The 13,777-nt window shown below is 63.3% G+C and overlaps 1 protein-coding gene across 1 annotated transcript in view; it reads right to left on the minus strand.

Moving 5' to 3' along the window:
- Nucleotides 1–1,785: 1,785 nt before the first annotated feature.
- CPXM2 (carboxypeptidase X, M14 family member 2) overlaps nt 1,786–13,777 on the minus strand; it is an 89,579-nt gene continuing 77,587 nt past the window's right edge. Inside the window, exons 12-14 of the mRNA XM_036265158.1 lie at nt 9,575–9,714; nt 7,276–7,375; nt 1,786–2,993 (exon numbers count right to left, since the gene is read on the minus strand). Of these exons, the coding sequence (XP_036121051.1) occupies nt 2,740–2,993; nt 7,276–7,375; nt 9,575–9,714 (494 nt within the window). The 3' untranslated portion in view covers nt 1,786–2,739. The remainder of the gene's footprint in view (nt 2,994–7,275; nt 7,376–9,574; nt 9,715–13,777) is intronic.

Raw genomic sequence — 13,777 nt, forward strand, 5'->3', positions numbered from 1 at the left:
GGCCCAACGCAGCCACCGGGGTGGGAAAGGCCTGGTCTGTGCCCGGAGGAAACCTCGCCGGCTCCCAGTCCGCCATCCTCTCCCTCGGGTGGAGCCTCCTGCAGCCTCCAGGGAGGAGAGGTGATGGACAGGAAGGACCGGCCGTTCCTGCACCTCTGGCCCTACAACCCTCAAGAGCACCCCTGTGCCCGCTTGGTCCCGAATTGCCCTGTTGTGTGAACAATACAGCCAGCAGCACAGCCTCGGGGCACGAGCCAGACATGGCCCCAAGAACCCACCCAGGACAGCACGCGGAGGGAGCTCCGACCGGAATCGGGGTGCACAGGCCATCACCCATAGGCTGTGAACCCCAAACCCACGTCTGGTTTGCCCGTTCGTACTAGAAGGACTCAGGACGGGAAGAGCCCTTCCCAGCGGGATGGCCACCCAGGTCCCATCACCTGCTCCGGCCTCGCTCCCTCCTTTGCGTAGGGGGCTCAGCCTACACCAGGGGCTGCCCGGAGGGAAATAAATCCCGGCTGTGCGGTGGACGTCCCGGCGCCCCGCGCTCGCTCCCAGGGACAGACTCCCAGGGACGGACGCCCAGGGACGGAGGACATTTCCGCTGCTCCTCCCCGCTCAGCCTGCCCCACGGAGAGGCTGGGGGGAGGCGGCAGAGAACTCGAAATGGGCGAGGCGTGGACAGAACCCATTCACCAGGGCCACAGGGGCGTGAGGGGGGCACTGTCCCCTTCCTCTCGCCGTCGCCTAGACGACAAAACCGCGTCGTGGCGCTGACCAGCTGACGCTCCGAAGCTGCCCCTCTGAAGAGCGTGGCCAGCGGGAAATGGAGCCTCAGGGTCAGGACGGCATCCAGCCGTGAGGTGGGGCGGCCAGGGCGGGCAGGGCGGACGGGGCGGGCAGGGCGGAAAGGGCGGACAGGGCAGAGAGGGCGGCAGGGCGGCAGGGCGGACAGGCTGGACAGGGCGGCGGGATGGCAGGAAAGCGCCAGAACCAGGCTCCGTGGGGCCCCACACACCCTCCGGGCTCCTCACGAACATCTGCCTGGGGTGCTGCTCCAGGCCTTCCCGCCTTTTGCCCCGATTTCTGAAGCGTGCCGGCTCCTACGGCGTCTGTCACTGCCGGGCGTGACCTGCTCCAGGGGCACAGACCCAGGCTGCTCCAGGACCTGCTCACGGTTGGTTTTCAGGAAGGTATTTAAAGAACGTCACCCGGAGCGCCCTGCTCCTGCGACAGGACTCTGGACCCTCCGTGCCTCTCTGTGGGCCTCAGTCTCCCTTTCTCTAAGTCCAGGGGGGTCAAACTAGTTCAGGGATGGACAGGTGAGGCAACCCGCTGTCCCCTCTTCCTGTCCCCACAGCACACCCAGCCATACGCTGCAGCATCCTTTCCCACGGAGTCAGGACCCCGCCTCAGACTCCTTAACACAGAGCTCCAAGCCACCCCCCCCCAACAAATAAATCAGAGCTGGCCTGCACCAGGAACCTAGTTGCTGTCCTAGGACCCCTTGAGCTGAAGGCACCCCGGCGCCAAATTCCTGTCCTTCTCCTCTGCACACCCCACAAGGCACTGAAGGACCCTCCTCACCCCTGATTTGTTGTTTCTAATTTTCCCCGGACCCCTTGTGCCTTTGCCGTGAACTTGGGCTTTGCTTGCGGGGCAGGGGACGCACGGGCCCGTGGGTCAGCTGTGAGGGGCTTGTCCCCACCGTGTTCCGGACAGCGGGAGTGGCGGCGAGGTGCCCGGGGAAAACCACACTAGAGCATCTTTCCATTTGCTTTATTTTCTCATTCTTCCCGGGTCAGTGAGGCAGCAACAGGAACAGTGAGACATCGTCTTGCACGGTAATTTAGTAACCCCTCCTGAACGGACGCCCCACAGACAATTCTAGGAGCGTTCATCACCTTTGGAGCCGTCTGGGAGGCCTGGTATTGCACACATCAAAGTAACTGCCGTGCCGGGCGGTGCAGGCGTGCCCACCGCCAGGCAAGGACGGGTGTCTGGAGCAGAGGGAGGGTTGCAGGTCGGCCTGTTGTCTCTTTCCAAGTCCTAGCAGCTCCCAGAGGAGCTGGACTAAACGAGATGTGGTTCCCTAGGCAGCTGGCACCTTCGGATGTCACCACCCAGGGAGCCCCCATGGCTACGGGGCAGCAGGAAATTTGGGGGTTCTACATAAACTCAGTATGCATGCAACCAGCCCCCGGGCATGCCAGCTGCCCAACCGTCCCTCTGGAATTATTTCAGCCTTTCCCCGCTCTGATGAGCTCGTCCCTTTGTTAAAGGGAAACTGAACTGACTCACGAGGCTGCCTGATGCTCACTTGGTGATGTCTCTACTGTCAACTGTAGAACTGATCTGCAGCAGCTTGGAATGTCCTGGGGCCAGAGAGGGTGGGGGCTGACACTGGGGACAGCAGGGCACCAGGAATGCAGCGGCTCAGCTGTGCACATTGGAAATGCACAGGGACCTTGCTGGCACGCGAACAGGGGAGCCCCCCCTCCCCCCACGTAGCTCCGGGCAGGCTCCTCTCTGGGACTCAGCCCATCTGCAGAATGCACTCACACCCCCGGCCTTTCTCCGCTGCTCTGCCCACGGTCTCTGGACACTCGGGAACAAAAGAAAGAAGAGACCCTAAGCCTTCAGACCGCCCCCAGGCCCCCCTGAATCACAGAGCGGACGACGGGGCGCCGAGGGAGGTTTCATCCGCGGGGTCTGGGGCCGGGCTCAGGGGCCAGGAGGTCACCCGCGCTGCCGTCTCTTCCGCCCCCGCAGCCTTAGCGGCCGGGCCGGCAGGCTGACGGGCTGCTTCCCGAGCTTCTGCATGATCTCCCGGATCCGGGCCAGGTTGGTCTTGCTGAGGGTGAAGTCACACTTCGTGGCGCCCATGTCGTAGCCGACCATGCAGTTCTTGGTGGACGAGGTGAAGCCTTCTGCCCTGGCTGTGACCACATACTCTCCGGGGTTCAGGAGGCGCCAGTAATCTCCGTCGCTGGCTGGCAAGAGAAAGCAGAGGGGTTCGGAGCGGTTCTGTCTGGGGCGGACCCCCCAGCCCCGCGCTCCCAAGACCAGAGAGAGTCGGTGAGGCAGCGCGTGGAGCCCGACCCCGCGGATGCCGGTTCCCCACGCTTTTCCCGCGCCGAGGGGCTCCCCTCTCTGGAAGACCTTAACGCTCCTAACGGGGGGCTGTGGGGTGTGGACTCCCCACAGCGCTAACACACATGCACAGACAGAGAAATGACTATTAACGCTCCTTCCCCCGAGACAACGCGCACCATTTGGGGTGCGTGCGAGCTTCCAAGGGCACGCCCTCGGCCCCACCACAGACGCCGCCTGGAAAACCATCGGCGCTGGGCCTCTTGGCTTCCCGGAGCACGGCTATGAATACACAATGGTGATTTAGGGGTGGGGCTCCTCGCTTGTGAACAGAGAAGGAAGGACGACAGGGGACAAGGGCCAAGAGCTGGGAGGAGGCCCTGGTGTCCACAGCTCCTTCCGCGGCCCGTATTCCAGGTCCTGCTGCCAAGTGAAACCTGGAGCCACAGGAGCGTCACACACGGGTGCTGCAAGGCTGACCCTGCCTGCCCGGTGACACCCCAGCAGTCACCCGACAAGCACCTAATGGGATCTGTCTCCCCCTCGGCTCTGGGTCAGACCCTTTCTGCACAAAGTCAAGGCCGTGCGTCGCCAGGAGCCTGGCCTGCTGAGAACACAGACCCCGATTGTCAAGAGGCTGCGAGACGGAAGGGCAGACACAGCGACCCACTGAGGACCCCGCAGAAAGAAGGGGCCGCGCCGGCCCCTGGGCCTTCCGAGGGAAACTGCTGTGGCCCAGGGTGACTCCCCGTCTACATGAGCAGTTTTCCAGGGAGGTGTGACCTCCTGCACAAGGTCACACCTAGTCCGTGGGCCTGCCAGGGCCAGGTCTGGTGAGTCCTGCCCGGCTGAGGCTTCGTGCCAGGGAGGGACGAGGAAAGACTGTGCCTGGTGAAACGCTGAGTCGGCCTGGGTAGGGTCACGCGTGTAAACAAGTCCTGGAGTCTGCGAAGGGGTGGGTGAAACTCCGGGTGTGTGTGTGTGACCCCCCACAGACACCGTGTTTACATTCACATTACAATCTGATTCACCTGAGACCCCCCTGCCCCGTGATGTGGTGAACTCACGAGACTTCAGGGTGTTCTTTTTTATATTTTTCTTTATTGATTTAAAAGAGAGCTAGAAACATTGATGAGAGAGAACACTGATTGGCCACCTCCTGCACGTCCCCCACTGAGTATCGGGCCCACAACCTGGGCATGTGCCCTGACCGGGAATCGAACCAGCGACCTCTTGGTGCAGGGGTCGACGCTTAACCACTGAGCCACACCGGCTGGGCTCAAGATGTTTAATGAAATTTGCTCTGGCCGGGTAGCTCAGTAGGTTAGAGCATCATCCTGATCCATCAAGGTTGCAGGTTCGATCCCTAGTCAGGGCACATACAAGAATCAACCAATGAATGCACAAGTAAGTGGAACAACAGATCAGTGTTTCTCTCTGTGTGTCTCGTCCTTCCTCTCTCTAAATAAATAAATACATAAAACTTTTAAAAACACGGAACGCATCCAAGTTGTCACGCGTTCATGTCGGCTCCTGGAAGACCGGATTCAGTGTGAGAGCCCAGGGGCACCTTGTAGGTGGGGACTCCCTGGTATTCCTGTGCCCTGCGTCTCCTTTAGTGAAAACGCGAGGTTTTCACTGAACCCAGTACCACTTCGTGGCTTTTCAGGAGGCGAGAGGCCGTCAAGCAGCCTCAGGCTTGAGACCAGATGGCCTGTGCCTCACAATTCCCCCTGCAGACGTGTCTCTGGGCCCCTGAGCCCCCAGGCACACGGAGGAGCCAGCCCTTCACCCGCCCCGTGCCCTCCCACCGGGCGTGTCCTCTTCCTGTCCTGCTAGGGTGCGGGCGCCTCGCCCTTACTCTCCACACCAGCAACGTGTCCCTACGCACGTCCCCCCCCCCCCCCCCCCCAGCGCTGGCTCCACTGGGCGGATGAACACAGGGAAGGGGACAGGAATTGCAATGCTTATGAACACAAGGGATTCGATGTGTTAAGTCTCAACTACTGTTGGGTGACTGTCCCACTGAGTGGCCGGGTCTGGTCGGGCGGAGCATGCCATGGCCTGCAGGGGGAGGTGGACACACCGCTGGCGCCGTGAACCATTGGAGGACAGAAGGGCCAGCTGGGCCCCAGTGAACGTCCATCAGTCAGCAAGTCAGGTAAGTGTCCACGAAGCCACGAACAGCCACGTGACATTGAGCCTGGGACACAGCTAATGTGTTCACATGCATGCAGAACGCATCCTTACTGGCTCTGTCCCTGCGGAATTCCATCCAACACGGCTGTCTACTCTACAGAAAACCCTCCTGAGATACAATGTATCAGATCGCACAAGCCTCGGACAGAAATCAAGGTACGTTGGGAGCTAACGCCGAGCCCTGAACGTGCTGAAACCATCACGGGGGGCATTGCTGTGAAGCATGGGATCCGGGCGGGGGGTCGCGCGGGGAAATTACGGAGGGGGGACATGCAGGCACAGAGAGATGCGATTCCCCTGAGCTCATCCACACTGTCAGCTTGATGACAGGGGCCTGACATTCACGGCTCCTTAGGCAACCCCTCTCCGCAGGCTGGCGGGGCCCCGGGGCCCTCCACCTGCCCCTCCACAGGGGCCCTGTGCCCTCCACCTGCCCCTCCACAGGGGCCCTGTGCCCTCCACCTGCCCCTCCACAGGGGCCCTGTGCCCTCCACCTGCCCCTCCACAGGGGCCCTGTGCCCTCCACCTGCCCCTCCACAGGGGCCCAGGGCCCTCCACCTGCCCCTCCACAGGGGCCCCGGGCCCTCCACCTGCCCCTCCACAGGGGCCCCGGGCCCTCCACCTGCCCCTCCACAGGGGCCCCGGGCCCTCCACCTGCCCCTCCACAGGGGCCCCGGGCCCTCCACCTGCCCCTCCACAGGGGCCCCGTGCCCTCCACCTGCCCCTTCACAGGGGCCCCGGGGCCCTCCACCTGCCCCTCCACAGGGGCCCCGGGGCCCTCCACCTGCCCCTCCACAGGGGCCCCGTGCCCTCCACCTGCCCCTCCACAGGGGCCCCGTGCCCTCCACCTGCCCCTGCACAGGGGCCCTGAGGCCCTCCACCTGCCCCTCCACAGGGGCCCCGTGCCCTCCACCTGCCCCTCCACAGGGGCCCCGTGCCCTCCACCTGCCCCTCCATAGGGGCCCCGGGCCCTCCACCTGCCCCTCCACAGGGGCCCCGGTGCCCTCCACCTGCCCCTCCACAGGGGCCCCGTGCCCTCCACCTGCCCCTCCACAGGGGCCCCGTGCCCTCCACCTGCCCCTCCACAGGGGCCCCGTGCCCTCCACCTGCCCCTCCACAGGGGCCCCGGGGACCTTCACCTGCCCCTCCACAGGGGCCCCGTGCCCTCCACCTGCCCCTCCACAGGGGCCCCGAGGCCCTCCACCTGCCCCTCCACAGGGGCCCCCAGGCCCTCCACCTGCCCCTCCACAGGGGCCCCCAGGCCCTCCACCTGCCCCTCCACAGGGGCCCCGGGGCCCTCCACCTGCCCCTGCACCGAAACCCTCCTTTCCTCACAGTGCGTGCGAGGCACTGACAGTCCGAGGGTGTTCCAGGCTCGTGCATGAATCGCTCTTCCAAAGGGGTCACTGGCAACGTTTGAACACAATCCTATGCGAGTGGCGCAAACAGTCTCTTTCCTCGTACAGACGCTGTCACCTCGCAGGCACCTGTCCCTGGCAAGTCTGCACCTGCTGACTGGACGAGTGACGATGCCTAGGGGGCTACCGTGTCCCTGACGCGGTGCCACAGGCACGAAACATTCTCGCGTGGAGAACTGGCCACCACGGGAAGGAACGCGATTCGGGGCGTTGCACGGCAGTCCGCTGCTTAGCGGCCCTTTGGATACACTTCACCCAGTTTTGTAGTAACTGCCCTTCCATGCCCGGCGCTGAAGGGCACATGGCCAGGTCTGAATCCCCCCCCCCCCCCCCCCCCGCTGTCCCTGGTCTCATTCCCTGCAGGTCAAATAGGATGACTGCTGGGGGACAGGTCAGTCAATGCATGTGAATAGTGTGTGTGGGAAGGCCCCCTCCCCCCTTCAGAAGGACCAGCCGGGCCCATCACCGCCCTCTTGGAAACGCCAGGTCACGTCCATTCATCCATCAAACACTTCGAGGACGTGGACGTTTCCCACGGAGACGGTTCACACGTGTCCGCAGTTACCTGTTCGGAGGTCGTGGTCCACGCCTTCCACGGAGATGACGGCGTCCGGAATCCCTCTCCCGTGCACGTCGCTCACCACGCCTTTGATGCCACGATGCACCTGCTCACACACGAGGACACACGGGTGAGCTCACTGGCACCCCCCCCCCAACCGCACAGTGAAAACAGGGACCCTACGGCCACCCAGGGCCACCAGAACCCTGGCCACGGAGCCACGCCCAGCTCAGAAGCTCCCTGATTCTGGGAGGATCTGGTGGGTCAACAGCTGTCTTCCTGTTGGGTCTCAGCACCGGAAATCTTCCATTTTAGTGAAATGCTCAGAGGCTCAAAAAACAAGGGTCTGAGATGGTTCATTTAAAACATCCACTAGCCCGGCTGATGTGACTCAGGGGTTGAGCATCGACCCTGCACCAAGAGGCTGCTGGTTCAATTCCTCATCAGGGCCCAGGCCCAGGTAGTGGGCCCGATCCCCAGTGGGGGGCGTGCAGGGGGCGGCCAATCGATGTTCTCTCTCATTGATGTTTCTCTCTCGCCCTTCCTCTCTCTCTCAAAATAATAAAGGGAAAAAATTTTAAAAATAAAACATCCACTAAAAATGAAAATTTTATGCATGCGTTTATTTTCATTTCCTGAGCTGTGTAGACTCGCACAGAGGAAAGAAGAGACGGATGTCCCTTCCACTGATGAGCGGTGTCACACACCCTGTGCCTCGGTTTCCTCTCTGTGGTGAGAGGTGACAACTGAGGTGACAGGGCCTCATTTCCCAAGACATTCTTTGTACCCGTTTCTGTGTCTGGCTGTTTTACGCATAGGAGGTTCTTTGGCTACACTGGGATCATGACTGGAGAAGGATTAGGGATTCTCGCTCTCATTGGCTCACAGAACCCCAGGGTGGGGACAGGACGCGTGCTCATGGCCCCCACGGGGGAGAGCTCAGTGCACTGTGGACCCTCACGGGGCAGCCTGGGGCGCTGGAGCCCAGGCCGACCTCTGCCACGGCGCGGCCCTGTGCCCGGCCACCGGCTGGAAGCTGCTCCGACTCCTGCAGGCCACCCAGGAAGGAGCGGCCTCCCTGTGCAGCCTTGGGATCCGACTTCCGAACGGACGGGAATCACAGTCAGGGACCAGGTCAAACACCCGTTGTTGCTGTTCCTCTGGTTTCTAGTTCTTTCCCCCAGTGGGGCGTGGACGCTATTCGGGTCGCTGTAGCACCAAACGCCAACCAGCTGGCTCAGTGCTGCGAGGTGAGCCTGTCCTTGAGGGCAGGAGGAAGGGAGGGGGTGCAGGGCTCCTCGGGTGTGTGGCCGCTTCCCTCCACCCCAGCCCAGCCCACCGGGAGCACAACCTCGGCACCTCGGTGCTCCCGGACACCCCGCCCCTCGCTGGAGGGACTCTGCAGCCTGAGGGCTGTTAGGGCCGAATTTCATACGTTGAAGTCCTCACTCCCAGCACCTTAAGAGGTGACTATTTGGAGATAGCGTCTTTATTGTTCTTATCCTCACTCGAGGACATTTTTGTATCTATTTTCAGATAGCGTGGGAGGGAGAGAAGGGGGAAGAGGGAGAAACACCAATGTGAGACACATTGAGTGGCTGCCACCCACATGACCCCATCTGGGGCCGGGGACAAACTATAACCAAGGTACACGCCCTTAGTGGGAACTGAACCCGGGTCTCTCTGGTCCGTGGGCCGACACTCTAACCACTGAGCCGAACTGGCCAGGGCTGGAGATACCATCTTTGAAGAGGTGCTGACGTTAAAATGTGGTCACCGGGGTGGGCCCTAATCCATCTGACTGGTGTCCTGATGAGAGGAGGACATTTGGACACACAGACACCAGGACCGTATGCCCACGGGGAAGGCCACGTGAGTCCCAGGGAGAAGGCGGCCCGCCGCCCAGGAGAGAGGCCTCCAGGGAAACCGACCTGGGACACCGCAGTCTCAGGCTGCCGGCCTCCGGAGCTGTCATTTCCGGTGCTTAGGCCCCAGCCTGGGTCCTTGGTTACGCAGCCCCGGCAGACAAGGGGCCTGGGCACGTCACCTCCCTCCCCACAGAGCAGTGTCTGAACCCCCGACTAGTCTCCCCCATCCTGAGCCGGGGGAGCATCAGCATGAGCTCGGAGCTCACCTGCCGGGGCCCGAGCAGGAGCAAAGAGACAGGGTCCTTCCCCCCCGGAGCGGCGGCCCAGCACGCTGGCGCTCGGCCGCGGCCGCAGTGTGAATGAAGCACTGCGCGGGTCTGCCGCGTTCAGCCCGAGGAGCCGGTCCTCGGCTCGCCCTGGGCGCGGCCGCGCCGTACCTGCTCCATGAACACGATCAAGGACTCGCGGTTGTTCTCCCACTCCTCGGGCAGCTCGCTCTCGTGCGGGAACTTGTCGCAGCCCACGTAGATGGACAGCTCGAAGCAGTTGGTGTGAAGGTAGCTGAAGTCGTTGAGACCTGCAGGCCAAGGGGCAGCGTGTCACTGAGCAGTGGGGACGCAGCCGGACGGCGGGGCCTGGCCAAGGGGCAGCGTGTCACTGAGCAGTGGGGACGCAGCCGGACGGCGGGGCCTGGCCGAGGGGCAGCGTGTCACTGAGCAGTGGGGACGCAGCCGGACGGCGGGGCCTGGCCAAGGGGCAGCGTGTCACTGAGCAGTGGGGACGCAGCCGGACGGCGGGGCCTGGCCGAGGGGCAGCGTGCCACTGAGCAGTGGGGACGCAGCCGGACGGCGGGGCCTGGCCGAGGGGTCAGCGTGTCACTGAGCAGTGGGGACGCAGCCGGACGGCGGGGCCTGGCCGAGGGGACAGCGTGTCACTGAGCAGTGGGGACGCAGCCGGACGGCGGGGCCTGGCCGAGGGGCAGCGTGCCACTGAGCAGTGGGGACGCAGCCGGACGGCGGGGCCTGGCCGAGGGGTCAGCGTGCCACTGAGCAGTGGGGACGCAGCCGGACGGCGGGGCCTGGCCGAGGGGCAGCGTGCCACTGAGCAGTGGGGACGCAGCCGGACGGCGGGGCCTGGCCGAGGGACAGCGTGTCACTGAGCAGTGCCTCAGGGGCAGTGGGGACGCAGCCGGACGGCGGGGCCTGGCCGAGGGGCAGCGTGTCACTGAGCAGTGCTCCAGCGGCAGTGGGGACGCAGCCGGACGGCGGGGCCTGGCCGAGGGGCAGCGTGTCACTGAGCAGTGCCTCAGGGGCAGTGGGGACGCAGCCGGACGGCGGGGCCTGGCCGAGGGACAGCGTGTCACTGAGCAGTGCTCCAGCGGCAGTGGGGACGCAGCCGGACGGCGGGGCCTGGCCGAGGGGCAGCGTGTCACTGAGCAGTGCCTCAGGGGCAGTGGGGACGCAGCCGGACGGCGGGGCCTGGCCGAGGGGCAGCGTGTCACTGAGCAGTGCCTCAGGGGCAGTGGGGACGCAGCCGGACGGCGGGGCCTGGCCGAGGGACAGCGTGTCACTGAGCAGTGCCCCAGGGGCAGTGGGGACGCAGCCGGACGGCGGGGCCTGGCCGAGGGACAGCGTGTCACTGAGCAGTGCCCCAGGGGCAGTGGGGACGCAGCCGGACGGCGGGGCCTGGCCGAGGGGACAGCGTGTCACTGAGCAGTGCCCCAGGGGCAGTGGGGACGCAGCCGGACGGCGGGGCCTGGCCGAGGGACAGCGTGTCACTGAGCAGTGCCCCAGGGGCAGTGGGGACGCAGCCGGACGGCGGGGCCTGGCCGAGGGGACAGCGTGTCACTGAGCAGTGCCCCAGGGGCAGTGGGGACGCAGCCGGACGGCGGGGCCTGGCCGAGGGGACAGCGTGTCACTGAGCAGTGCCCCAGGGGCAGTGGGGACGCAGCCGGACGGCGGGGCCTGGCCGAGGGACAGCGTGTCACTGAGCAGTGCCCCAGCGGCAGTGGGGACGCAGCCGGACGGCGGGGCCTGGCCGAGGCGGCGCCATCACCACAGACAACATCTCCATTCGAGCGCGTGTTGGGGGGGGGGGGACAGGCTCCTCAGGACTGAAACGGCTGCTGTCCAGATAAAAGCCTCTCATTTTGTTAAACTCGGTCCAACACTACTCTCAGCATACGGGTGTCACTGATGAACAGGAAGGATTTCCAGGTTTAATCAAAGTGATCTCTGTCGTGATGCTGCTCCCAGCTACGGCTCTGTAACCGTTTTCCATCTCGATTCATAAACGCAGCCGACCACAGCCCGGCCCCCTGAGCCCCTGCCGCGCCGGGACGTGCGCTCTGCGTCCGCTGGGGCGCTGGCCGTCGCCAGCAGAGACAGGCAGCGTGGCGCAGCTGCACAGTGAAGACCAGCAGGGCAGACAAGGCTGAGAAATGTGTCCAGAGCCCTGTGGCTGGCAAGGGCAACAGTCGGGTTGCCCCCGGGCGTGTGAACACAGCCCTTGATTGCACCTCCACACGAGCGGCGCCTGGGGGCTGGGGCAGAGGCACCCCCGCCAAGCCCCAAAGCACACAGGCCTCGCCATCCTGACATGACCCCAACCGGATGCAAAGGGCCCAGCCGGACCTGGAACTGGTCCCTGGACTCATCTCCCGGGGCTGCTGGTACCAGTGACCACACACCAAGGGCTTCAGCCAATAGAAATGTACCCGCCCACAGTCCTGGAGCCGGAGGGTGAGACCACGGTGTGACCAGGGCTGGGGTCCTCCAAGGCTCTAGGGAAGCCCCTTCCTGCCGATTCCAGCTTCTGACGGCCCCTGGTGGCCCCTGGCTTGTGGCTGCCTGGCCCCAGTCTGTGCCTCTGTCTTCACATGGCCCTGTCCTCTGTGTCTGTGTTTCCTCCTCCTCCGTCTCTCGTAAGGACACTTGTCGGTGATTTTAGGGCCCATCCAGGCAGCCCAGAATGACCTCATCCTGACACCATTAACTTAATTACATCTGCAAAAGACCCGTTTTCCAAATGAGGTCACAGTCACAGGTTCTGGAGATCGAGAGGCAAACATAGATTTGGGGACGGGGGCCACCAGTCCACCCACGACAGTACCCAATATTTGGGAAATGAATAAATGAATGTTCGGTGGCATGGCGTCCCAGTGGCTCTCTTGTTTTTGGAGAAGAGGGTGAAGAGCAAGAACACAGAGCGGTGACGTTCTGCATGGTCGCCAGGAGGCTGACCCAGCGGGAGGTGCCTCTGGGGAGCCCTCCATGGCTCTGAGGGTCCCGGCAGAGGCCGGAGGGGTGGGCTGGGCTTCTCTGTGTTGCCCGAGATACGCAGCAGGTTCTCCTGCGCTTCGACCAGCCTCGGGCCTCACCGTCCTGCCTCCCCTCCCTCCTTACTTCGCTCACCGAGACGCTCAGTGATGCGTCGCTTCGTACTCGAGGCCAGAGCTCAAGGGCCACTCTGTAGCCACCTGCTGCCTGATCTCTAAAGTCACAGGCGAAATGGCACAAACGAGACGGTCACGCTACCAGGTTCCGGACTCAAACCGTCCACACGTCATCAGCTATGACATGTGTGTGACACACAAGGACACAAGAGCCACGGAATAGAGCGGGACAGCGCAGGGGTAACGGAGATCCTTCGCAGGGGCCTGGGCTGGTGGAAGAAGGTTCATCCAAAGGCCGGGTCCGCTCCCTCGGTCGAACCCAAGCCGCGGAATCACAGAGGGCACCTGACCTGGCCGCAGCAGGTGTAGGCAGGAGAGCTCCTCCCAGCACACCTGGCGGGTCGGTGACACCTCCCTGGCCTGGAGCCCTCTGGTCACCAGCTTCAACACAGGACAGAGCTCGGGGTGCCCGACTCTGTGGGGAGGACACAGGCCCAAGAGGGTCTAAGGTCACCTTGGGGTCAAACGTGCACACCACAGACCATGCCCTGTTGAGGCGCACGGACCCCGCTGTCCGTCACCCAGCGCCTGTGGGCGCCCAGCAGACACGAGAGCCGGCTCCGCAGAAAGTCAGCGGAGGGCGGGGAGGCAGGGAATGGAAACCACGCGTCCTTCACCCACAGAGCGATGAGCCACACGCTTCATGGAACCGCCAGGAGGAAGGACGAGCAGAGGCCACGGCGCCGGCGGCTCTGCCACAAACGTCCCGCAGTAACGGAAACAGAACTGACAGAAACGTCCGACGCACCGACGCATTGCGGGGCCAGCTGTTCAGACCGTCCTGCTGACCGGCGCGGGGGACCGTGGCTGTGTCCCCACCCGAATCAGGCCCGGCAGCCCGAAAACATACGCATTTCCCGTCAAGACCAGTAGGTTTGGGGCTAGAACAGAGAAGCAGGCATACTTTTCACTACCAGGAAGTCTCCTGGACGGACAGGAATTCGCACTTATTTTTTATTTTGTACAGAGAACTGACAGAGACCAAAAAGCTTCATCTGGACACATAACCACAGACAGGCAGACGCCCGGGTTCTCAAACGCCACAGAAACAAATGCAGTCGTCCCTCACCACTCTGCTCCGACCTTTGCGGCTTCACTCTGGCGGGTTTTTCAAATACAATACAGTATTTCAAATACAGCACAGTATTTCACATATAGAACAGTATTTCTCATATAACAGTATCTG

Source organism: Molossus molossus, unplaced genomic scaffold, assembly GCF_014108415.1.
Source record: "Molossus molossus isolate mMolMol1 unplaced genomic scaffold, mMolMol1.p scaffold_m16_p_17, whole genome shotgun sequence".
Lineage (NCBI taxonomy): Eukaryota > Metazoa > Chordata > Mammalia > Chiroptera > Molossidae > Molossus > Molossus molossus.